Source organism: Bos taurus, chromosome 17 (genome assembly GCF_002263795.3).
Source record: "Bos taurus isolate L1 Dominette 01449 registration number 42190680 breed Hereford chromosome 17, ARS-UCD2.0, whole genome shotgun sequence".
Taxonomy (NCBI): domain Eukaryota; kingdom Metazoa; phylum Chordata; class Mammalia; order Artiodactyla; family Bovidae; genus Bos; species Bos taurus.
Window position 1 is genome coordinate 65,558,200 of NC_037344.1, and position 26,448 is coordinate 65,584,647.

General features: G+C 52.2%; 1 protein-coding gene and 1 non-coding gene across 2 annotated transcripts in view; both read left to right on the forward strand.

Moving 5' to 3' along the window:
- MYO18B (myosin XVIIIB) overlaps positions 1–26,448 on the forward strand; it is a 232,613-nt gene that overhangs the window by 43,652 nt on the left and 162,513 nt on the right. Inside the window, 4 exon segments of the mRNA XM_059876421.1 lie at positions 17,262–17,435; positions 20,713–20,803; positions 22,675–22,867; positions 26,029–26,109. Of these exon segments, the coding sequence (XP_059732404.1) occupies positions 17,262–17,435; positions 20,713–20,803; positions 22,675–22,867; positions 26,029–26,109 (539 nt within the window).
- MIR10020 (microRNA mir-10020) lies at positions 688–766 on the forward strand. Its single transcript, NR_162190.1, has one exon. It is a non-coding gene; the product is annotated as a microRNA mir-10020 (primary transcript).

Here is a 26,448-nt window from a genome sequence, read left to right on the forward strand (position 1 = left end):
AAGCGGAGCTGATTTTCAAGCAAGCCTCAGAGCCCAGCAGTGTCCAGTGGGACTTCTGCGATGCCTGGGAGCTCTTCTTTCCAGTAGGGGGGCCGCTCGCTGCTTGTGGCCCTCGAGCATTTGACCTGTAGCTGGTGTAACTGAGGAATGTTTTCACTGCATTAAATTCTAATTAACATACATTTACATAGCCACACGTAGCTAGTAGCCACTGTGCTGCAGAGAGGCGCCCTGGAACAGGTGAGAGAAGGCTGGGTCCACGCACTGAAGGTGATGTCTTTCTGTCAGGACATCTGGGAGAGGCTCCTGCTGTGTGTGCTGAGCCATCCCAGCTGCCCTCCTTCTCCCAGAATCGCTCCCGTCCTGAGCTGCCTGTGTGCCGGCTGTCCTCCTTCACACTGGTCTCCCCAAGGGGTTCTGACTTTGCCTGCCCCTCCAGTCGTTCCCCTTTCCCTGTAGATACCCCGGTGACAGCATTCCTGTCCTGACTTCTCTATTCTTACTGTTATCACCTTAGACTAAGAGTTTGACGGTCTTTTTTCCCCGGGTTATCACAGTAGCCTCATCGCCCATGCCTTCGCTCCCCACTTGTTGTGAGCACCGGGCTCCTTTCTAGAGCACAGATGTGGTGCTGTTCCCTGCTTAGAATCCTCCCGAGGCGCTCCCTTGTCCGCTCCATCGATAAAACCATGTGCCGCCATGTTCCAAAGAAGTCCGCTGCCTTCCTCTAGAGAGTGGCTTCTTTGGAACATGGCGGCACGTGGTTCCTCCATCGCCATCCCCCTGGGCCCTGTGGCCTGTCCTTTTGATTATCATACTCTTGAGCCTCATGTACTGCTGCGCTGATTTGATTTTGGACATTTCTAGGGGTTATGCTGAGTCAGAAATAGGTAAGGTGGCAATTCCACAGTTGGTCCAGGCCAAGGGCAGGCATGCCTGACTATACACACGTGGAAAAAACAAAGGCCACTTGCTTTTTCCAAAAATCAGCCGTGGGGCATGCTCTACATCCTGATTGTTTGTAAATCAGACAGCTTTGTAAACAGATTGGGATTAGGGACGCCACTGCACAGTTCAGACCAGAAGAGCTGTTGAAGATTTAGAGTTGGGGCACAGGCATCTGTAGGTTGAAGGGCGTGTGGAAGGAAACAGACCTGTTTTACAGAACGGAAGACTGAGGCTCCGAAGGTCCAGGTGCACTAAACCCCAGGGTATGGGCTCTGGAGCGAGGCAGATGTGAGTTAAAAAGCAAACTTCTCCAAGCTTCAGATGCTTCTCTTTCAATGGGCTAAGACGGGTTGGTGTGAGGATTGAATACAATAAGGAAGAGAAAGCTGTATTAAACTGGGCTATCCTGAGGCAGACTCTGAGACGAAGATTTGAGTGCTTGTAACTTTGGGGGGAGGGGATATCAGGAAGAACCAAGAGGGGAGTGAGGGAAGGAAAGGTGGGTGACGCTGGGGAGTTAAGGTGTGAATTAGGGACTTCCCTGGTGGTCCAGTGGCTAAGACTCCAAGCTCCTAAGGCAGGGTGTCTGGGTTCAGTCTCTGCCTCAGGGAACTAAATCCTGCATGTCCCAACTAAAAGACCCATCATGCCTCTACTAAAGACCCCAAATGCTGCAACCAAAGATCCTGCATGCTGCAATGAAGATCGAGGATCGCTCGTGCCATAACTAGGAGCCAGGGCAACCAAATAAACATTTAAAACATTTTTATAAATGAATAAAAATAAAATCCCAAGTGGACTAACTCTGGGAAGTGAGGGACCACTGTCTCTGGGGACCTCTGGAGACACCTCTGAAGAGCATGTCTTCACTGTGTGTTTCCCAAGGGGCGAGGGAGCCACACCTCTGAAGAGCATGTCTGCTCACTGTGTGTTTCCCAAGGGGCGAGGGAGCCACACCTCTGAAGAGCATGTCTTCACTGTGTGTTTCCCAAGGGGCGAGGGAGCCACACCTCTGAAGAGCATGTCTTCACTGTGTGTTTCCCAAAGGGCGAGGGAGCCACACCTCTGAAGAGCATGTCTTCACTGTGTGTTTCCCAAGGGGCGAGGGAGCCACACCTCTGAAGAGCATGTCTTCACTGTGTGTTTCCCAAGGGGCGAGGGAGCCACACCTCTGAAGAGCATGTCTTCACTGTGTGTTTCCCAAGGGGCGAGGGAGCCACACCTCTGAAGAGCATGTCTTCACTGTGTGTTTCCCAAGGGGCGAGGGAGCCACACCTCTGAAGAGCATGTCTGCTCACTGTGTGTTTCCCAAGGGGCGAGGGAGCCAGGATGTTGGTCCACTGCCACCACCTGCTTCTGCCTGCTTGAAGGCTGCTCCCAGGGCGTGTTACCCCTGCCCCTCCAGCCTGCCCCGTGCCTGAGCTGAGCATGTTCCCATAGCCGGGAAAGCAGAGGGGTACAGACAGGTGCCTGCAGTGACAGACCGGGGACGTGTATGGGGTGGTAGATACGGAGTGAGGCCCCGGGGCTGGTGGACAGGTCGTTCATGACTCCGGCTCAGGGCAATCCTTCAGCAGATTGTGCTGTTGAGCCTGGGTTAGCCGATTCTCCAGGGTGTCACAGCCATGGGCCTCTCGGCTGCACTCAGCTCAGACAGGCTGGCCCCCTCCCTCCCTCCCGGCACTCAACAAAGCCACGGGAGAGGGCAAGACAGGGGTCCCTCTGTCACACTGGAGCCCGCTCTGCCTCTGATGCCACAGGACAGAGGCTGAGGGAGCCCCCTGTCTATTAAGCTGCCACCAGAGAAGTCTGATGCCTGACTCTATCTCCCTGGGGCTCACGGGGCACCCCCTCTGATGTGGGCTTGGGACTCATACCTGTAACAATAAAAGAAAGAGTCACTTATAAATATTTTATTAATACATGATTATGGCAATAACTCCTGCCAGCCTCCCCCACCCCACCTTATAAATTATTTTAAGAGGAGCTGCCGTCAGTCTGCCTGGGAGGCCTGTCTGGTGATTTACTTACAATATATTCTGCTTTGGAAGATTTCATAATAGGTTGCTCTGAAATCAGCTATTAAGAATTTCAAAGTCGTATATAAATGTCTTGACTTTGTGTCATAACAGATCATTTTGAAATATATTAAGAATCATTTCCATTAATCAGGTTTTTTCTCCCCCCATTAAAACGATGCTCTCCTCCCAGCATGCCTGACTTCCTTAACTTGTTTTGAAAGTCCTGATTCTGTTTTTAAAAACCATATCTGTCCCTGTGGGGAGATTTCAGGCCTTATAAGTGGACTCGGGATTTTTGAACTATGATGGCGGTAATGACAACTACCACTAATACTTTAGCGTTTGCTGCTTTCACAAGTGCCTGTACCTCTTGCGACTTTTGATATGATTTGGTTCATTTAATAACCCGGTACGGAAAGATAGTGCAGTGGGAAAGCGTCAGCCTCCTGGCTTGGCTCCTCTGAACCTCAGTTTCCTCCCCAGTAAAATGGGGTAGTGATGGCAGCCACCTTGCAGGCTTGCTGTGAGGGTTAAATGAGTCAGGGCCAGTGCTGAGAGCACAGGACTTGGCTCACAGTGAGGAGCTTTGTAAGAGGAGGAGTGTAGTTCACCTGGCATCCGACAGCTGGTATGTCCAGAATGAGGTCTGCCTGCCACGACCACTCCCCTGCCCTAGACTTTGCATAGGCTGGTTGGGTCATCCCTTGCTGAAGAACTGACCTGTTTTCCCAGGCCGCATGCTTACAGACGTGAGGTCGCTGCACAACCTTGGAGCAGCCTAGGAGGAGCAAGAACTGTAAGATACCCATCTTACAGATGAGGAGACCGAGGCCTGCCAGAGAGGTTCATCCTCATCCCCTGGGGCATGCAGCTAAAGCCAGAGCTGGGATTTGGACCCAGTCTGTCCAGGCGCTGAGCCCAGCCTCTGGGGCCACATCCACTGCCTCCCTGGCCCCATGTGCCGTGACCTCTGTCTTCTCAGGTCCTAGGTCTTCTCTGGGGCACCCTGAGCTGTTTTTACTCGTGACAATTCTGACACCAAAGGTGTGGGCTTTTACTCACATCAGGCAATCCTCTGATTCTCTGGACACCAGCTGGGTGTCCTACAATTTAATCCACTCCTGACACTACCTGGAGTTTGTGTAGGTCAAGGGCTCAGTCCCACAAGACCATATACCACTTCAGACACGGGTCACAGACCCCTCCTTGGGTTGATAACTTGCTGGAATGGCTCACAGAGGTTAAGAGGGTGCTTTACTTACCAGCATCTGCTATAAAGCACACAGCTCAGGAACGTCTATGTGAAAGAGACGCATGGGGCAGGCGGCAGAAGAAGGGGCTTCCATCCTCACTGGTGTGTGGGCCTCCCAGCACCCTGGAAGCTCTCTGAGCTCCCTCGTCAGGGATTTTCTGGAGGTTTCATTACATGGGTGTGATTGATTAAATCATTGGCCCTTGGCGATCCACTCCATCTCCAGCCTCTTCTCTCTCCTCCCTGGAGGGAATGGCACTGAAAGTTCCCAGTTTCTAGTTATGCATGGGTCTTTCGGGTGATCACCCCCTGTCCTGACACCATCTAGGGTCCCCCAGCCACTGCTTGTCTCCTTAGCAGACAAAAGACCATCACCATTTCAGAGATTCCAAGGGTTTTAGGAGGGGTGTGCCTGGAACTGCAAAGACCAAAGGCACATTCATGACAGGTGCCAGCCACAAGCCCTGTGCAGCAGCTCCCAGGCCCAGTGGTCCCATAAGAGGCCACTGAGCACGTGTGGGCAGGTTGGTCCCCTCCATGGGGGCCCAGGCCCTCAGGTAGCCACGTGGTCCTTGCATTCTCATGGTTCCTGCCCAGTTTGGCTTCTCCCCAGGGAGCCAGTCCCAGCACACTCCTGGGGGCTCATCTGACCCTCCTCGTTTGGGGGAGTCCCTTTAAACCTCCCCTGACCCCTGAGTGCCTGCAGGGTGCTGTCACCGTGGCCCTCCCCTACTGCCTCCTCAGTCCCTTCAGCCCCTATGACATGGTGTTCTTGACCTCAGGAGGCTGGCTGCTGTGGGGCTCTGGGTCACCTTGTCACCAGCGGTGCCCTGGGCAATGTCAGAGAGAACATCTGTTCCCAGAATGTGGCGGCGCAGGGCCCTGGGTGGCTCAAAGTCAGCTGGTCCTGGGCTCAGATCTCAGCTCAGCCTCTATTTAGCTGTGTGTGACCTTGGCCAAGTTCCAGGGCTCACCTGTACATCCTCCTAAGAGGGAGAGAGGGTGGTGGAGAGCCGTCTAGGGTCTCAACCACGATCAAGGTGCTAGAAATGCTGGGGCTCTGGGCCTCCTCCCACGGACAGGCCAGGTGGCTCCCGGCTCAGCCAGTCAGTTAGCAAGAGGCCGCATCCCTCCGTCTTTCTGCGCTGCCTCCTCCTCCTCTGTCTCCCAGGCTCACGGTCCCTGATGGAGCCCTTGGGAAGTCAGCGGGAGGGGCCCTGGGGGCCGCCTCGGCATGGCAGGCAGAAAACCCCGGGTGATTTGACACAGGGATGGTTTGCTGTTAAGCAAGACTCATGGCCCAGACCATCCCTCAGGAGCCACCAGGGAACCATTTATCCAACCTCGAGTTTCTTCCCTTTGGCAAAATGTGGCCCATGGAACAATCAGCCAGCCCCCGTGGGTGTTGAATGGCAGCGAACAGATGTTCTCTGGAGCCCACTTGACAAGGAGGCAGGTGGGAAGGAGGGACATCCTGGGCCCTGCAGGGGGCGGAACCAGCCTGTGTGATTTAACCTGTGCCTGTAAAATGGTAAAACTCCATCCACCTTCTCCATCACTGGTCACAAGACTGCATCCCACCTGGCACGTGGGATGTGCCACAAGCCCCAGCATTTCTCTTTGCAGAGCACTCCGTTATCAGTGGTCTCCATTGCGGCAGTGCCTGCCTGACCCTACGGTGGGCCGGAGTTGGGTGGGGGCAATCCTGAGGCCCATATACTGGGTGGAGAACTCAAGCCTCCAGCGGGTGTGGCTCCTTGCTTTAGGGCACATGGTGACCTCTCAGTGCTAGTGAACGGCAGCTTCAGAGCTGAAGTCCAGTTCCGGACTCAGTCAAGTGCTCTTTCCACAGCTTTGATGAAGGTTCTGGGGGCCAAGGACTGTGTGAGGGTAGTGGTCAGAGTGGTCAGGAGTGACACAGACTGGGGCTCAGGGACGTGAGGGTTCTAGCACGTGCCAACTCTGTGACTGGGCCGGTGACCGTGCTGCGGAAAAAATCAGCCCCAAGCCCCATGGCTTCAAGTCTCGTCTCACCGTCGCCCCAAGCTCCTAGGGGTCTGCAGTGTAGGAGGGCTTGGCTGGGCTGCGGTCAGAGGTGGTGACGCAGAAACAGTAGGGGTGGAGTGGCTGGGAGGCCAGACGCCTCTCTCTTTCTGCTTCTCAGAGCTCTGGGCTCTCCCAGCGGCCTCTTTGGGCCTCCTTGTGGCCTGGCGGCTCCCCGGAAGCTTCCAGAGAGCAGCATGAAAGCTATTTCCCCTCTTCTCAGTCGGTCACACAGGGTCACTACCGCCACGCTCTGTGTCACAGCTCCAAAGGCCAGCAAGCCTGGCAGGTAGGGAGGGAATTCCCACTTGGCAGTGCAGGCTGCTGAGGCTCAGAGAGGTTATGTGAGACCGCCAAGGTCAAACGGCATCACCCGGTGCAGCCACAGTTAGAATCAGCACCTGTCCGCCTCCGCAGCCAGTGTCCCTCTCCTCTGTAAGGCCGCCTACCTGGCCCAGTCCTCAGGTGCCTTATTGGTGCCCGGACCTCCCCTGACCGTCCTGGGACCTCCATCTCACCACTCAGAGCAGCTTCAGGTCCGTCCCCAGCCTGCAGTCTCCCTTCATCTGCAAGGCCATCCACGAAGGGAAACCGAGACAGAGGAGCTAGGAATCGAGGCTCCCGACATGGGCTCGGGGCAGGTGGACCCGTGTGTGTCTTTGCCATCTGTGACCCTCTTGACCTCTGAGGCTCAGTGTCCTCATCTAAAGATTGGGGATAATAATTGTGTGCCTCCCCGTGTCCTTGGGAGGACTGCGGTACTCATTTTGAATATGTATAGCTCAATGACCCTTGTTATTATTGCTGTTATTATTAATGGAAAATCTGTCCCCTGTTGCAGTATCTCCCCTCAAAGCCTGAGTCTGCCACACTGGCTTGGGCTGGTCTTCAATCCTCTCCAATCCCTGTGGCCCCATAGCTGTAAGAGACGACATACACCCGCCCTGGAAAAGTCTGAGCCTCTGTCACTCTGCCTGCTGTCCCTTGTGACTCCATAAAATGACAGTAATGTTCAGAATCTAGATAACCAGGACGGGTGGTGTCTGCCCTGATGGCTGAGTTGCCTGCTTTCCTTCGGCTCTAAAGCCTGATGGGAGGTTTAACTTATCTGTCAATCACTGAATTTACCAGTCTCCTTGTCACTGACCGCAGTGCCTGACACACTTGGGCCCGTGTGTAACCCAAGGATGGCCCCGTAACGGGATGATGGAGGGAGGCTGCTGATCGGCCACCACTCCTGCCTGCCCTGATAAAGGTGTCAGACCCCGAGGAGATGGGGCTGTAACTTGGGGAGCCCCAAGGGGCCCGCAGGAAGGAGAGACGATGGCAGCAATGACAAGGGCCCAGCCCCCCGCTTTCTACCAGGACCCCCGACATCCAGCAGCCAGGGCAGTCTGTCCATGGATAGGAGGAGGCAGCCTGATGCTTCTCAAGCCCAGGCAGGACCCCAGAAGGCCAAGGGGAGTAGTAATATCAATGCTGTCAGCGTGAAGCAGTCAGTGTCTATTCAGGCACTTGGCGCAGACTTTTAAGCCTTTTTTATTGTTTTTAAACAACTGCACAAGCGACACCGTAAAGTTGTCTTCCTGTGAGAAATGGAAGCAGTGCAAGTGAACGTAGACCGTCGGAAGCAGGCCGCTCCCCGTTCCCGTGGTCCTCCTGCCCTGGAAGGCGACCGCTGTTAAGGTGCAAAGGTGACGTTTAGTGCAGCTGACAAGCCAGGATTGACGCACAGTTATTGACTGAAGCTCCTGGTGTACCCTGAGGTTCAGCTCGGTGGTGTACATTCTCTGGGATTTGACAGACGTGTTGGGTCATGTGTCCACCATGACTGTGTGCTCCAGGCTGGTTCCAGTGCCCCAGCAGGCTGGCTTTTTTCCTTAAAATTCTGATTTGAAGTCGCCATAGACTCATCAGTAGTTGGAACAGTAACAGGTTGAGTCCCCTGACTCCTCCCTGTGGCCGTAGCCATGGCCAGGGCTGCATTCTCTCTGAAAACCAGTGCGTGGCCCTGGCCATGTTGCTGTGGTCCCAGCCGCAGGCCAGCTCCTCAGGCCCTTGAGATCGAGCGTGAGCTGTGCCTGTGACAGTCGCCCTGGTGGGTGGGGGCGCCGTTACTGGTTCAGAAACAGGTTCACAGTGGCTCCATATGACACGCTCTGCTTCTCCCCATCTGGGCAGGGTGGACCATGCTGCTCGCAGGATGCCGTGGTGCCCGTCTTGTCTGCGCTGGCTGCGGGGCTTGCCCAGGGAGGGGTCTCTGTCTCCGTGGCACTTCTCCAGCTGATGAGCCTTCCGGCAGTTTCCTGCTTTGGGGGGATTGTAAACAGCACCTTGTGGGCATCCTTGTCTGTAGAGGCGGTGCAGGGGTGAGTGTTCTGGAGGCGTGGTTTCCTGGGCCTGCGGGACCAGAGGGGTGTGTCTGAGGTTGGGTGCTTCCATGAACACAGTGCAATTCCCCACCCTGGGTGTTTGTTCACGCAGTTCTGGTCACGGCACCCTCACATGCCCGTGGGGGATGTCGAGCAAGAGTCTGGGCCCCTGGACACCTGGGCCATTGTTGAGTTCATGCTGCTCCCCTTCCCCATCCTTCCCCTCCCCCCCCCCACGCTCCCCCGGCCCCCTCCACTTCTCCCGTTCCTCTCTCTCCACTGCTCCCTCCTCCCCTCCTCTCCTATCTTCCCTGTGCCTTGGACGGCAGACCCTCGGCACCACCATCCTCACTTTCCAGGACACAATTCCCCTCTGATCCAAGGAGGGAGACCCAGACAGGCACATTGGAGATGCCAGGAGAAATAGACAGGAGACACCTAAAGTTCAGCAGGGTCCTCTCCCCAAGGGGTCTTAGGACCTGGGACCCTGAACTGAATCTCCCAAACTGAGAGGGAGTCAGGGAGGGTGCATCAGACAGAAGAGCCCTTGTGAGCAGAGGTGTGGTGGCCCCTTGAGCAAGGCCTGAGGCTTCGGTGTCCCCATCAGCCAGGTGCCAGCCTCAGACCCTGGCACTGGTGCTTGGGATTAAGAGAGGTTTCCCACACAGCCCCAGCACAGCCCTATAGCCCTAAGGCCGGCACCCCCTGGGCCATGTCCTGGCCCCACCCTTCCTCTGCCACAGGCCCCAGCTGGTGGCTTGGCTCCCTGCCCGACAGCTGCCGCAGCCCGGCCTATTCTGGGCCACAGGCAAGGATTTATTCTGCGTTTTCTGAGCATATTGAATTCATTCATTAAGCTGGAATGGCTGCTGTGGGATGTAAACAATTATATTTTAAAAAGCCACAAACCCCTGAAGTGGCTGATGCTAGAAGGCATTCCTGCCGCCAGCTCCGTGCTTCGTGCTTGGGAGGGAGGTGTGAGGCAGCTGGAACCCCCAAGGGACCGGCTTCAGGTTGGCCCAGCAAAAGCCCCTCCCCTCTTTATGACCTCTGTTTCCCATAAGTAATAATAGCAGCTGACATTCATCAGGTACTTACAAGGGGCAGGTCCTATGCTAAGAGCTTTGTTCATCTCAGTGATTCAAAGGAGTAGGCACCATCACCCCATTCTACAGATGAGGAAACTGAGGCTCAGAGAGGGGAAAGGACTTGCCTAATGAGGGTGTATAGACACTCTCTGGGATCTCTTTTAGCCTTGCTCATCAGAGACTCCAGCGATCTATGGCTCAGTGAGGATTCCCATCATAAAAGCACGTCTCACCCTTCAGAGTCAGAGCATAGCGATACTGCTGACAGCAGTGATGACGATGATGATGGAATTATTACCTGTCACTATTTGCTGAGTCCGCTCTCTGCCAGGCATGACTTAAGTGCTTTGTGTGGTTATTCCATTTAATCCTTGTAACCCGATATGGTTACAAGCTGAAGCTCCAATACTTTGGCCACCTGATGCGAAGAACTGACTCACTGGAAAAGACCCTGATGCTGGGAAGGATTGAAGGCAGGAGGAGAAGGGGACGAGAGAGGATAAGATGGTTGGATGGCATCACCGATTCAATGGACATGAGTTTGAACAAGCTCTGGGAGCTGGTGATGGAGAGGGAAGCCTGGTGTGCTGCGGTCCATGGGGTTGCAGAGAGTCGGACATGACTGAACGATATGGAGAATTACACCCTTTTTATGGTGAGTCAGTGGAGGCTTAGAAAGGCAAAGGAAGTTATCGAAGGTCCTAACTTGGAAAGGGGAGGAGCCCAGTTTGGGACCAGGGAGTTCTGTCTTTGAAGATTCCCCCCATTCATGCCATGTTTTGCTGCGTGGTCCATGGTGTCATGAATACGCGAGGGATTAGTAATCACACCTTTTCACGTGGTTCTTGCCCTGATGGGATTAAGCACTTAGCACAGCACCAGGCATGTGGTGAGTACTCCGAAAACATCCGCTGTTTTTCTGGGCTTCCCTTGGGCCCCAGCTTCAAAGGAGACAGTCTGATAAGTTGAGGGACCCCTGCTCAGCCTACCTTGCTGAGGGACCCCAGAATGTAGGAAGAGCATCAGACTGAGGGCCAGCCAGGGCCAGGTTTAATCCTGGTTTAAACTGTGTGGCCTCAGGCTACTGGTCAGTCACTCACCGGCTACTGGCCCCACCCCTCAAGCTGTTGCTCCTGCAGTTCCCCCAGGTGATGAGTGATGCCTTCTACTGAGCTTTCCCTGGTGACTCTGCTTCTCAGCTTGGATCAGCTGCCCTGGGGACACTCCCAGGCAGCGTCACATCCAGTGTCTTGTTTCATCCTTATAGTGACCCCCTGGGAGAGGAACCACCCCGCTGTATGGATATGGAAACTGAGGCTCAGATGTCCTGCTCGAGATCTCGCAGCCTGGTCTAAAACTGCCATATCTGGTTCTTCCCATGACCACCCACCACCCCAAAGATGCCATGCCAGTCTTTCCCCACCAGCTGCTTGATCAGTTAGTCCAGGAGACCCCTACCCTTGCTCCCTTTCTCCTATCAGCTGATGCACAGCAGCAGACTCATGGTGCTGAGCAGTCTTGCAGAAGAGTGGCCCGTTTTGCTTGGTTTAAGCAGATGCTGCTGCTGCTGACTTGTCCAGCAAGCCATTTTTGCCCGGAACACCATAGTATCCAGAGAGGTCCACTCATTGTCTTTCCAGTTGATGGTAGATTCTGAACAACTCAGCAATGATTTATCGGTGGCTTGTTGACCAGGCCTTATGGGGCTCACTCACTGTGCAGAGGGACAGATGACTTCTCTAAGATCTGTCCAGGTTTCTGGGGCTGCATGGCACCCAGGGGCAGCAGGAACAGGCAGGAAACGTAATACTCAGGAGGAGCCTTAAAGTTCTGGCCTCTAAGACAGCCCCATTTTCCAGGATCCCAACAACTGAACCTGACCTGGTATCCCTGGGCAGAAATCTCAGCGTGTGGTCATGGTTACAAAGGTTGATATTTATCCCGCAGATCCTGCGCTTAGCGATCTGCACCTGTAACTCCACTGGCCCTTCACAGGAACGCCCTGGGGGTAGGAAACTGAGGCTCAAAGAGGCAGCACAGTTTCCCCAACATCACCTGGCTTTGGCCAGCAGGGGTGGGATTTGAACCCAAGCAGTCTGTTTCTGCAACGTCGCCTTCTTCGGGGCACCCATGGCCTTTCAGGCTCATCTCCTCCCTGCAGGTGGCCCCCTCCTTCACAGACCTCCAAGCTGTAAACCTCTGTGTGAGATGTGAGCACCAGCATTACAGATAGGTCACATAACGGCCAGTGACTCAGCGGAAAAGTCACCTGGTCATTGATAAATGCAGGAGGCCACAGTAACTGATAGCAATTGAACTGACGGTGCCCAAGGGAAAGACGGTCGTGTCTTTTTTTTCCCTCTTTTTTTTGTATTGAACGTAAACAGGAAAACCTGCCTTTGCAGATGGATCTCAGCATCTCAGAGACTGCAGTTCCATCACTCTCCCTCACTCCTTCCCTTTTTTCTCTTTTCTTTCTCTCATTTCCGTTTGTTCATTCTTCTCTTCAAGTCCTAGCTTGCTTCTTCCCAGCAGAGTGATCTTGGGCAAGTGACTCAGGTACAATGATTTGCCCAGGGTCACCTGGTTAATGGAGGGCTCTTTCAGCTAAGCCACTGTTTCCTTCATGGGATGTTAGACCATCTTGGTCTGAAAGCATTCCCAGGCCACATCCGTCTGCACAGAACGTCCCTTTCTTGGAGCATCATACCATATTCCTTAAAGGCTCTGAGATGTCCTGCAGTTAAGAAACTTATGTTACCAAACAATGGGCAAAGTGATACGACACAGCATCCATTTCTCCCCAGGGAACACCCGCTCTGAGGAGCCCTTTGGGAGACTCTGACCCTGGCCGTGTGCCGCGCTGTCCTGCTCCACAGCCCTCTGGTCACCCAGGGAGTTTCTGCCCTTGGTAGCACGGTGGGTGGGGCCAGACCTCACCCCGTATGTACAGACAGTTTCTAGGGATAGACAGAGGCACACAACCAAAAGAGCAGCATGCCAGGAATTTGGCTCACTTCCAGAGAACCTTCTCTGGGCCTCAATAATTGAGTCACTCAGTCATGTTCTACTCTCTGTGACTCCATGGCCTGTAGCCCACCAGGCTCCCCTGTCCGTGGAATTCTCCAGCCAAGGTTACTGGAGTGAGCAGCCATTCCTTTCTCCAGGGAATCTTCCCAACATAGGGATCGAACCTGGGTCTACCTGCTGCTTTGGAGGCAGATTCTTTACCGTCTGAGCCACCATGGAAGCCCAATTGAAGGAAAAACCAAACCAAATCATGTTACCATGGGATCAGCATCTGAGGCTGTCTCTGAGCCTTAGCACTGTAAATGGGCACAGAGGCTGAGATAAGGGTTCAGGGGCTAGAATCGCACGTGGGAGGTGATCCCAGGAAGCCCTGGGAGGGGCGTGGAGAAGGAAGGCAGCCCTAAGAGCCTGTCACCAGAACCAGCTACTTCTGCAGGCAGCTGGGGCTCCACTCTGCTAGAGGCTCTGGAGGTCAGCATAGAGCATAACCTGGAGCTGCTGCTGCTGCTACTGCTACTAAGTCACATCAGTCGTGTCCGACTCTGTGCGACCCCATAGACAGCAGCCCACCCAGAGCAACTGCTCTCAAAAGGCCTTACCTTCAGTCCCTGGGTCAGGAAGATCATGGAAACCCACTCCAGTGTTCTTGCCTGGAGAATCCCATGGACAGAGGAGCCTGGCGGGCTATAGTCCATGGAGTCGCAAAGAGTCGGGCACGACTGAGCAACTAATGCTTTCAAACTTGCAGCCACTGGTTGAGGGCTGTTTGTTCCGTGGCACGTCCATCACACCCTGTGCTTGAGCAAATGCCCGTGTGAGCAAAGGCCTCCAGCAGTGGGAGCACACCCCGGGGCAGACGGTGGCACAGCGGCAGCCTTCCTGCTCTGGTCCGCCCACCATGCTGCCTTCTGAAGTGTGGCCCTGTTGCCTTTTGACTTGACCTACAGCCCCATGTGTGCTCAGGCCAGGTCTGAAATGTGAGATATTGGGGATACCAGAGCTGCCCCTAACCCCATGCCATGACCAGAGGGTCCAGGGACTTAGACGCAAGGGCTGGTCAGCCATTTACGGCTGTGACTCGGGGCAGGGCGGTTCCCCTCTCTGGGTCTTGGTGGCCTCTGCTATAAATCAGGCCTAACAGCCTTCAGCCTGCACACCTCCCAAGGCAGCTGGGAGATGAGCCGGGGTCATTCAGCCGTCCTCCCCCTCTGTGTAGACACATCAGGTGTGCATCCCCCAGGCCATGGCGAGATGCACGGACTGTGTTTCACTGAGCATAACTACAGAACTGGTGTCTGCAGGTAGTTCTTTCACAGAGAGCTGTGTCAAGGGTAGGCGGCCCTGTCAGAAAACATTGTATTTATGTAAATCCGGCCACACACAGGCAGGTGTGAGGCCAGGGGTTACCGATAAGTATTTTTCTGTGTGTCATGGGCCCTGAAGGCAAGCCACCCACTTCCTCTGGTGTTCCACTGGAGGGGAGGCTTGCTGAGTCGGACTCGGGGAAGTATGCTGCAGTACTACACGCTATGGGCAATTTAAGAGATTCTCAAGGGGAATTTTAAGCCTTTGACTCTGATTTTTCGCTCCATTCTGGTTTCAGAACAATATCCCTGTATGAAGGCTCTTCTGCATGGGCCCAGGGTTAGCACACTGAAAGCTGAAGTCAGAAGACGCTAAGTTCAGATCTCGTGTCTGCCCGTTACCAGCCACGAGACCTCAGAAGATTGCTCTCTTTGTGGCTCAGTGTTCTCATAAGCAGACCCTGGCTGCTCTGGTGCCCGTGTTCCCGTCCAGTCTGCCTTCTCCCTGCCACAGGTGCCAGACCAGGGTTCTCAGCCCCCTCTGAGAAGGCCTGGCCTCCTCCCGGCTCTGTACAAAGACGTAGGGACCCACAGGGTTGGGTTTGGCGCTTGGCCAGGCTTCAGGGGGCTGGAAGCAGAAATGCGTTTTCCCGGCAAGGCTCATGTGTGCCTCCTGGGTTTCACCAGCAGGATGCTGCACAGAGCGCTTGGAAATATACCCCTTAAGTCCAGCGGGACTTAGAGGCCTGCCTCGTCCATTTCCACCTCCTCTTTTCAGACACAGCTGTCGCTGAGCCCCTTTGTGAGTGCTTGTAGCTCCTCAAGGCTACAGGTCACGGAGGGCAGGGTCCGGAGACCATTTCAGAGGGTTGCAGTGGAGGCGATGGGGTGGGAGAGGGAAAGGGCATTGGCCACCTGGACAGTCGTGTTCTGTTGAGTTCACTTTCAGCCCCATCCTAGGAAGAGGATGTCTCATTCAGGGCTAGTAGCTTGCAACGCCTCTCTGTAATGCTTGCTAATCTCCATTATTTTTAGCAAAGAGAAAGCAGACCTCAGGCTCCCAGGTAACTGTATCTAATTAGAGTCTAATGGTATCTCTGTACGCACATTGTATTTATCTGTGCCTTCTGTTTGTGACAAATGATGGCAGTGTTGATTCAAAAACTAGCCCCCCATACACTGATGAGGGGCAGGGAGAGACTGAAGAGGCAGCCCTTCCAGATGGGAGGGAGGCAGGTGTAACACACAAGGGAGCTGACACATGAGGCTTGTCTCCAGCGCTGCAAGGTGGGTGAGTCTCCACCCCTGCCCTCTAGAACCTTAGGGATTTATAGAGAGGCCGGCACTGGCCTGGGTCACAGAGCCCTTCTGGAGGGTCTCAGAAGCGCCCTGCTGTCTCAAGGCTGCGTCCTTGTAACAGTGCCCACTGCGGGAGTGGGGAGGGCTGGGTGGGCATTCCAGGGGCAGGGCAAAGGGTGAGGCCCCTCCAGTTGCCCAGGGCCAGCTCACAGGCCACCCGGGTGCCACATCCTCTCAGTGACCTCCTACAAAAAATGGGTTCTCATTTAAGATAGTGCCATATAACATTTCCTTTCACTAGGTACTTACGGAAAGTGAAAAGATCAGTGATTCCACATCAAAGAAAGTCTTACCTAAGGTCATAATATTCTCAAGGTGATATTGAAAGAGACTTCCCTGGTAGCTCAGATGGTTAAGAATCTGCCTGTGATGCAGGAGACCCAGTTCAGTCCTTGGGTTGGGAAGATTTCCTGGAGAATGGAATGGCTACCTCCAGTATTTTTGCCTGAAGAATCCCATGGACAGAGGAGCCTGGCAGGCTACAGTCCATATTGATTTTGGGGAAATAGTTCTTCCATTTAGCCTGATTTCTGGTGACTTCTGAATCAGTTTTCTCATCTGTAAAATAGGAACGATACTGCTTTTGGGACTTTTGTGAAGATTCAGTAATAATAATAAGTAGTTAAGGCTTGTATGTACTGATTTTTTTCTGTGTCACACCCGGAACTCTAAGACAGGTGTTCTGACTCCAAAAGCCATGAGCTGAACAAAGATGACATGTTGAACTAAGTGGGGTCAGTGAATGGCAACTGTTACACTCTCGTTACTGTCATCGCCGTCATCACATCGTCCCCTCCACCATCCTCACCACATAATCACCACCATCGTTCTTACCTTCTTGATCGTTTTTTAAAGTGGCAGGACTTTTTTACTAGCCATGTAACCTCTCTGGATCTCAGTTTTATTATATGTAAAATGGGAATTATTTCTAAAATGGAGGTAATAAAATAATGTTCTTGAGAGAATCAGTACTGAGTAACTGGCGTGTAGGAGGACCTTGATAAGCAGTGGCCAGCGCTTCTTATTGGGCTTCCCTGGTGGCTCAGCTGGTAAAGAATCTGCCCGCGATGCAGGATGCCTTGGTTCAATCCCTGGGTGGGGAAGATCCCCTGGAGAAAGAAATGGCTACCCACTCCAGGTGGATATTGTCAAAGCCCCAGATAAAGTCTTTCCCCACACTTCCAAATTTTTCTTAAACCAGGCAGATTCTTTAAGATGTCTGTTTGAAGAATGATACCCTTATGATCTTTTTCGGATGGATTGAGAAGTCTCTGTTGGCAGCTGTGATTCTTATTTCAAAGAAAGAAACACATAGATGGGAAGATAGGAAATGGGAGAAAATTATTTTAAGAGTAGAACTGTAGTTCGCCTTAGTAAATCATTAAATTTTAAAATTTGGATTACAAAATTAGTACAGAACCACTGCAGAAAGCGTTTGAATATATCTCCTTTTCCTTATTTATATAGCAGCTTAGAGTGATTTACACAATTGATGCCATACTACAGTATGAGTTTTTCTAGTCCTTTTCGTTTAATGTTACCATATAAGCATTGCTCATGTTGTATAGGCTTTGTTGCTGATGTTAAGTGGCGTTATAATAGCCCATAGAGAGGATGATATTTTTAATTGTTTTGGAAAAGTGACTACGCAGGTGGCCAGCTTAGTAGGACAGACATGTCTCTTGGGAAAGCTGGCTCCTGCCCGAGGCCGTCAGCTGGGGCCAGGCCCCGTGGTTCAGGCTTCTGCTGAGGGTGGGCGGCCCAGAGGCTGGGAGGCGGCGAGATCCCCTACCCATCGCCCGCCCAGGACCTCACCGCCCTCCTCTGCTCTGTCCCCCGCGCAGTGGGCCGGAAGCAGTTCATGCGCTTTGAGTGGGCCAACCATGCAGCAGAGGCCTTGGGCTGTGAGTATGAGGAGCTGAACACGGCCACTTTCAAGCACCACTTGCGACAGATCATCGAGCAGGTGACGTCTGGGCCGAGCCGGCGGAGCCTGGAGGGTGAAGAAGCGAGCTCAGGTACCACACCGCGGGCTCCCTGGGTGGGCTGGGTCCCTGCGGAGCCACCCTCTGGGGACAGACCAGCATCCTCTCACTATTCATCAAGGATTTATTGAGGACCTTCTAGGTGGACCTTCTAGGTGCAAATGAAGCTGCTTCTGAGGAAATGGGCTTGGCCCTTCCTGCACAGTGCTCTGTCCTGGTCAGATGCTGCTGAAACCTGGGAGGGGGCACTAAGGATGGTGCCAAGGGACCATGGCCTTTCCACTGCATGTGCTCTTTGCTGAGCCCCTACTCTAGGTGGAAGACTGACCTGCCACAACGAAATAAGGCCAAGATGGTTGGTCTGGCAGGGAGGACAGTAGATAAGGTTAGAGAGCTCACAGAATAGTCTATAAATGGAGTTTTCTTTTCATACTGAGGGAAGCCATGGAGGGGCACAGGCAGGGTAATGGCATGATTAGTTTATTCTGCGTGAAGCCCAGCCTGGATGAAGAGCAAGGAGTGGGTGGGAACCGATACAGGTCACCCTGGTGAGGTGGTGGAGGCTGGACAAGGGATGGGTGGACCAGATGGGCGGAGGTGGGCCAGTTCAAGGTCTAGTTTACAATTAGAGCTGTTGGCATGAGCCCTGGGCAGAAGCAAGGGGCGAGGACGCCTTCTAGGACTTGAGTCTGAGCAGCCGGAGGAATGGGGGTCCTTTGAACTGACGTGGAGCAGGGCAAGCAGGAGCACCCTTACACTGCACCTGCGCAGGCGGGTCTGCTGAGTCCCAGGTCTGCAGCCTCGGCGGCCAGATGCTTCGGCTGTAGAAGGTGAGGGCAGAGGACCCCTCAGAACCCCGGGGATCTTAGAACTCTCCAAGAGGAGCCCTCCGGAGACTGCAGAGTCTGGGCTTAGCGGGTAGCACTGTTTTGAACTGTGGTTTTAACACCATCTGTTAGAGGTCCCTTGGATCCACAGGGCTGCTCCACCTGCCAGGGACTTCAGCTTGATGGCTGATGTCGTAGACTTCACTGCCATCCAGTTCTGCGCTCTGGTGTAAGCTGGGGTCTGCCTAATGGTTACGCCTCCTCTCCGACACGGGTGCACACGCACAGGCACACGCTGGTGCCATGTACAGGCATGTGTGCACATGCGCGTGTGCACACACCTGCACTCACATGCATGGCACATGCGTGCACACCGTGCACATGTGTACACACACACAGAAGCACAGTTACATGTACGCACTGCTTTGTGAAGCTGAGTCAGCCTCGCAGCCTGAGATCTCAAGGGCAGATGTTAAGCAGGCAGGGTACCAGCAGGCTTGAGAGAGATGCTGGGAGGCTGTGGGTTGCCTAGCAACGACCCAGGATGCAGGTGGAGTTAAAGCAGGGACGGGAAATGCTTTGGGGCTGCAGCGGGCGGCCTGGAATGTACGAGCAAAACTATTTCTCCAAGCCCTAGGGCCTGCAAATTTGCAAACTGTTTCCAGTTCCGTGGCTGGAACCAACACCTAAGGGTCAGTGTTTGAGATACGAGCCCCACTCCTTACCCCACTCTGCTCAGTGCCCCTTAATCAAGGCTGGCTGTTCTAATGGGACCCGTGTGTGTTTATACAAAACTGAGGCTACCATTGTAATAGTTTTCTAAGCTTTTTTTATTCCTCCTAACACTATATGCAGGCACTTTTCCATCTCATTCAATATTTTTCTAGACCTGACTTGAAGTATTCTATTACATGGTTGGACTACAAATTATCTATCCCATTTGCTATTTTTTGGATATTCGAGCTGTCTTGAAAAAGTGATTTTTTGCCAATTTAATGAACAATTGGGAGAATGTATGTACCTAGAAATCTTTGTTTCTCTGCATATTTCAATACAATAAAATCCTAAGAGCAAAGTTATTAAGTCCAACATGTTATGGCTTCTGCTGTGAAACTGCCAAATTTCCCCCTAGAAAGAGGGAACAATAGATATTTACTGAGTACTGTGTGAGAGAAATTGGAATTTGGAGCCAACAGACTCAGAATCAGTCCCCATCCTTGGGGCACTCTCAGTGGGGGGCAGGGTGGGAGACACAGACTAACAAAATAACCGGAAAGTCAAGATGAGCTGCGGTCAGTGCTGTAAAACTAGGGTCCATGTGTCCTCCGGTGGCCCATTCACTTCACTCAGCACAACGTCCTCCGGGTTCATCCGTGTTGGCGCAAATGGCAGGATTTCCTTCTTTTTTGACTTTTGAATAATATGCTACTTATATCAGAAATCTAAAGTAGTCCAACTTAGACACAAAGTGGAATGGTGGTTACTGGGACAGGGGTAGAGAGGGAGGGGGAAATGAGACATTTTGATCACAGAGTACATAGTTTCATTTAGTCGAGAGGAAAAAACCCTAGAGGACAGACAGAGTGATCAGTAGATGAATATCTCCACTGTACAACAGAGTGCCTGCAGTTGGCAGTAATGTATTCTGTAGGTAAAAAGCTGTTAATCTTATGTTAAAAGTTCCTCTCTCTCGCCCTCTCACAGAGACACACACACACACACACACACAGGAAAGAAACTTTTAGAGGTGATGGTTATGTTTATGGCATATCTATGGTGATGATGTCATGGGTTTATGCTTCAAACTTATCAGGATGTACGATTAAAAATGTACAGGTTTTTTTGTATGTCAATCGTATCTCAGTTTGAAAAGTAAATTTTTCAAAAAAAGTAAGGGGACGTCCCTGGTGGTCCAGTGGGTTAAGACTCTACTTTCAGTACAGGGGGCATAGGTTCGATCCTTGGTGGAGGAACTAAGATCCCACATGCTGCATGTAACAGCCAATAATAATAACAATAACAATGATGATAATAAGGAGTCTGCAAACACAGCTTACTTTCCAAGTAGCCCCGTGAGGCTAACCTAGCTCAGTGTCATTTGGCCCTCAGTGTCTTCAGCAGTGAAATGGGCGTACCTACCTCCATAAATAAAAATAAAGAGTTTTTTTTTTTTTTTAAAAAAGGCAAGATAGTCCTGAGAACTAGCCTAATGGGTTCGTGGCAGTGGTTACGGCAGGCTTCCCTGAGGAGGTGACATTGGCTGACCAGGAATCACAATGGAGGAGAGGTAGGGTCAGGCCACACAGGACCCTGGAGGACCTGACAAGACACTTGAACTTGATCCTAAGGACATGAGTAATTTCAGCAGCAGGGTGATGTGTGTGTGTGGTGGTGGAAGGTCCTCTAAGGCCAGCAGTGACGTCCCTGGCCCCAGGCAAGGTCCTGACCGCGGGATGCCCACCCTCCTCTCTTCCCCACTGCAGGGCTCAAGATGACAGGCGTGGAGTGTGTGGAGGGCATGGCCTCCGGCCTGTACCAAGAGGTCTTTGCCGCCGTGGTCTCGCTCATCAACAGGTAACGGCAGCCTTCCCTCTGGTATAGAGGTGGTCTCTTTGCAGCACGTGAATGAGCCCAAGCCTGGGGAGTTTAGCAGAGTGGGGTTCTGTTGAGCTGGAGAGTGGGTTTTTGAGCTGGATGGTGCTGGCTTTAATTCTACCTTGGCCACCCGCGGGCTGTGTGACTTTGGCAGATCAGTTCACCTCTCTGACCTCCCCTTGTGCACCTGTGAAATATTCAATAGGTCTGTTCCCCAGGGTCACTGCAAAGATTAAAAGAAGTCAATAAGGGACTCCCCTGGCAGTCCAGTGGTTAAGAATCCGTGCTTCCATTGCAAAGGGCATGAGTTCAGTCCTTGGTCAGAGAACTAAGATCCTGCATGCCGCGTGGTACAGCTAAAAAATAAATAAAAATAAATTTAATAAGAAATCAAAAAAAAAAAAAGATAAATTTAAAAATGTCTGTGAACAACTCTTCCTAAATTGTGATCATAAAGCACTGCAGATATCTGCAGGTAATACTACTGGGAGCCTGTGTTCTCTATCATGGGGAGTGCCGCTCTGAACCCTGGGAAATCTAAGCAGTTCCAGTGGAGCCGATCCAGAGCTTCTGGAAGGGCTTCCCCCGCCTCCTCCGTGTAAGCGGGAAGCGTAATTAGGCTTCCGACATCCTGTTCAAGGGATGAGGCTGGTGCGTAGCAGCAGCGCAGCTGGGGTTCTCTGCGGACATAGAGTCGGCTCCCTCTCTTCCTGCTGGAGTAATTACCCTCTGAGATTGCAGACACATTATCTAGAAACCAGGGGATCGTGCGTGCTCAGGGGAAGAAGCATTTATCGGTGAATTGCAGGAAGTGGGTGGCTGCTTCCTGTTTGGCTCTGGGGTTCTGGGAGCCCAAATCAGGGAAATGGGTGTATTGGTGATGACTACACTTGCCCGTCCTGCCATTTACAAGCATCCAGCAGGCGTCTGGCTTTCTGAACATTAACTCACTTAATCTTCAAGCATGTCTGTGTGGTGTGTCTTATTGGCCCCATTTTATAGATGGAAAACCTCAGCAAATAACAGCGAAGCGCTTGAGTTCAAACTTAGGACTCTCCAAAGCATATAACTGCTCATGCTGATGGGAATAATAGCAAAAAACACTGACGCTTACCATGTTCAGAGCCATGGACATTTTATCACACCCAGCCCTCCCACCAGCCTTCTGAGTTTGTCTCCATCGTTAGCCCTTCCACGGCAGACGTTCAGAAACTCTGGGCCACTCTGCCAAGACACGCAGCCCCGCTATGGCTGACCAAGGGTTGGAACCCACATGTGACTCTAGAGTCTCTTAACTCTTGGTTTTTGATGCAAATAGTCCCTTCTCCATCTACCCTCATAGATTTGTCAAGAGGATCCAGGGAGGTGAAGAGAGAGAGAGAACTTTGTAAACTGAGGCAGATACTGAACAAAGTTGTTTTTCTGATGCCACGTGTCACTAAGAAAGAAAAGGAGGCTCTAGGCAACGTTATAGTAAATTTGTGGTGCAGCCTTAAGCAAGTATTTTCTCCAGTCTTGGCCTGGTGGAGAGAGCATGTGTCCTAATGGCCTGCAATGTCCAGGGGAGGCACTTCCCATACTTTAGCTCCTTTTTTTTTTTTCTTTGCAGCCCCTGGGTCTTCCTATTCATCCCTCCCACCATTTAACATTGGGGGAAACCCATGTTCAGAGAGGTTAAGTAACTTTCCCAAAGTCACACAGCCCACAAGAAGTGTGTTCTGCTGGGTCTGCAGACCTGCCCAGCATGCTGCCCTGGTTTCTCCATCTCTGTGATGGGGGAGCGGGGGGCCTGGACCAGAAGGGCTCTAAGATTCCATGTCCTCTCGGGGCTCCTTTCCTTTCCCCCACAGATCCTTCTCCTCCCACCACCTCTCCATGGCCTCCATCATGGTGGTGGACTCTCCGGGCTTTCAGAACCCCCGCCACCAGGGCAGAGACCGGGCTGCCACCTTCGAGGAGCTGTGCCACAATTACATCCATGAGCGCCTGCAGCTGCTCTTCTACCAGCGGACCTTCGTCTCGGCGCTGGAGCGATTCCGGGAGGTATGGCTGGGCTGGGCTGGGGCTTCTGGTGCTCATCCTGGATTTAGCTTCATGCTGTCTGGTCCAGCACTGATTAAAACCCAAACTGCAGGCCTCGCTGCCAGGGCCTCTGCTCCTCCCCCATCTCCCTCTGTCTCCCATGGCCTCTTACACTTCTCTTACCGTTCAGAGCTTGGGGCTCCTCAGGCCCTGCTCCCACAGCTATCCCTTGTTTGGGCTGACCAGTTCCTCTTCACCCACACACCCAAGCTGAAGTGTTCTCCAGCAGTTAGGTTGCAGCCTCTGTGTGGAAGGCCCTTCATGCCCTTTTCACTTGTGGGTGAAAATCGTGTGGTTTGCACAGTCTCTGGGTCATAACATGGGAGCACCCACCAAAGGTGAATATGCAGCAGCCCTCCAGGAGGCTCTGCACGCGGGTCAGGATGTTCAGGCTCATTCCTGCATGCCTGCCTTTACTTAGTTAAAAAAAGTTAAATCGAACTATGACATTTACACAGACAAATGCCTAAATCCAGAGTATACGTCTCATCTTGGTGAATTTGTCCAGCTGAGCACACTCACACAGCTACCACCCAGGGGAGAGGAGACATCGCCAGCACCCCAGATGCCCCCTGGCATCTACTCCCTCCTTCCTCCCTGGTGTTACCACACCTTCTAAAGACACTGTTTTGAACATTTGATGAAGTGGTCTAGAAAATGCCTAATCTGTATTAGGCATTCTGCATGTGGTAGCATCCATCATGTTTTTCCCATAATATTTCACTTTATTTCTTATTATCAAAGTAAAACATGTTCTTTATTTAAAAACTGGCAAGTGCAAATCAGTGTCCAGAAGCAGAAAATACCATCTCCTTTACCCCAGCACCCAGAGGCAACCACTGTTACCTCTGTCAGTATCTTACGCCAGCCATTTCCCCATACATGGTCTTCTCTGTAGATTTCACGTCCATCTATATACGATTCTGTTGTTTGCTTTTTCTTCATAGCCTTATGTTGTTCACATTTCCTCCACCATTCACAGCTCTTAGAAAGGATGCATGTCTCTGGTTGCGTCAGATTCTATCTCAGCTCTCCTTTGGACCCCTGGGTGATTTCCACATTTGTTCAGTAGTCAAGTCGTGTCTGACTCTTTGCAGACACGACTGCCCATGGACTGCAGCACACCAAACTTCCTGTCCCTTACCATCTCCCGGAGTTTGCCTGGGAGATTTCCACATCTATGCTGTTAGAAACAACACCGTGATGAATATCTTTGAACATTGCATGGTCTGGATATTTCTGATTACTTTTGTATGCCAGCTGTTGTTTTCCAGAGTTTGTTTGCTCTCTCTAGCACTCAGCCCAGCACTTATTGGGTGCTCAGTAAATATTAGAAGGGTCTGCACTGAGTCGTCAGTTCCTGATAACCTCACCATGATTGCTGACAACCCTGCAGGATGGACAATATTAGGATGCTCTTGGGATCCTGGTCTGTATCCTTTCTTCTCGTACCAAGGCTAAAAGGATAAAAACAAAGAACCTGATTAAACATGGGCAAAGGGCTTCTCTGGTGGCTCAATGGTAAAGAATCCACCTGCCAATGTAGGAGGCATGGGTTCAATCCCTGGTCTAGGAAGATCCCACATGTCTTGGAGCAGCTAAGCCCACGCACCACATCTACTGAGCCTGTGCTCTAGAGTCTGGAAGGTGCAGCTATTGAAACAGGCACACCCTAGAGCCCATGCTCTGCAACAGAAGCCACTGCAGTGAGAAGCCTGCACAACTAGAGAGTAGCCCCTGCTGCCACAACTGAGAAGAGTCCACGCAGCAACAAAGATGGCACAACCAAAGATAAATAAGAAAATGGTTAAACAGGCAAAGGAATTGAATAGCTGTTTCTCCAAAATAGATGAGCAAATGGCCAATAAACATGAAAAGATGTTCAGCATCACTAGTTTAGGGAAATGCAAATCAAAACCACACTGAGATACCATTTCACACCCACTAAAAATAAACAAAAAGTAAGAACTGCTGGGGAGGATGTAGAGGAGCTGGAACCCATGTGGACTGCTGGGAATAAAAAGTGGTGCAGCTGCCGTGGAAAACAGTATGGTGTTTTCTCAGAAAATTAAAAATAGAACCACCATTTGATCCAGAAATTCCACTTCTGGGTATCCACCCTAAAGGATTCCAAGCAAGGTCTCAAAGAGAGATTTGTACACCCGTGTTCATGACAGCATTACTCGTAATAGCCAACAGGTGGAAGCATCGCATGTGTCCATCAGTGGATGAATGGATAAACAAATGTGATGTTTTCATACAAGGGGCTGTCATTCAACTATAAAAAGGAAGGAAATCCTGACACATGCTGTGACTGGATGAGCCTTGAGAACACTATACTAAGCAAGTCAGCAAGTCAACACTATACTGCAGCAAGTCAGTCACAGAAGGACAAATCCTGTGTGATTCTGCTCATGTGAGATACTTAGAGTGGTCACACTCATAGAGACAGAAATGGGGAGAGGAAGCAGGGAGCTTGTGTTTACTGGATGCCGAGTCTCAGTTTTGCAAGATGAAAAGTTTTGGGGCTGGATGGTGGGGAAGGCTACACAACGATGTGAATGTGCTTTCTGCCGATGAGCTATGCCCTTAAAAATGACTTAAATGCAGACTTCCCTGGGGGTCCGGAGGCTAAGGTGCCACACCCCCAATGCGGGGACCCAGGTTTGCTCCCTGGTCAGGGACTAGGGGCTTCCCTGGTGGCTCAGACGGTAAAGAATGCGCCTGCAGTGCGGAGGACCTGGGCTCAGTCCCTGGTTCTGGAAGATCCCCTGGAGGAGGCCACGGTAACCCACCCCAGTACTCTTGCCTGGAGAATCACCATGCACAGAGGAGCCTGGCAGGCTGCAGTCCCTGGGGTCACAAAGAGTCAGACACGACTGAGCACAGGGCAGGGCAGGGAAACTGGAGCCCACACACCGCAAACAAGACCCTGCACCACCAAACAAATAAATAGTTTAAGTGGTAAATTTCATGCCATGTGTGTAGCACCACGATGAAACTAACAGTAAAAAGGGCCAAGGTGTGAGATTCAAGCCCTCGCTTCTCTTCAGCCTCCTCCAGACGTTTCTTCCCCCTCAGCTCGCGGAAGGAACTGATGCTGAACTTGTGTGACTTTCTAGGAAGATGTTCCTGTGCAGTTTGACCTCCCGGAGTCGTCCCCGGGGACCTCGGTGGCCGTGGTGGATCAGACCCCCTCGCAGGTAACACAGGGCCCCGTGAACCACGGCTCTCAGATGCCTCTTGGGCTTTATATCGAAATACTGGCGGATTGGAGTCTTTGACCTACTAGATCACAGCTCTGTTCGCACCTCAAATGACCCATGGGTTGTTCAAAACACTGACCCTGGGGACCCCCTCCCAGATTCTGTGTTGATTGGTCTGAGGGTGTAGCCTAGACAACCAGCATTTCAATCCCATCAGGTTGAGAGTCTGAGTCAGCGTCTTAGAATGCAGTCATGCCTGCAGTCTGTGGACGGAGCCGGGGCTCCAGGGCTGGTACCCGGTGACCTCCAGGCACTGTCACCTGGCAAGGTCAGGTG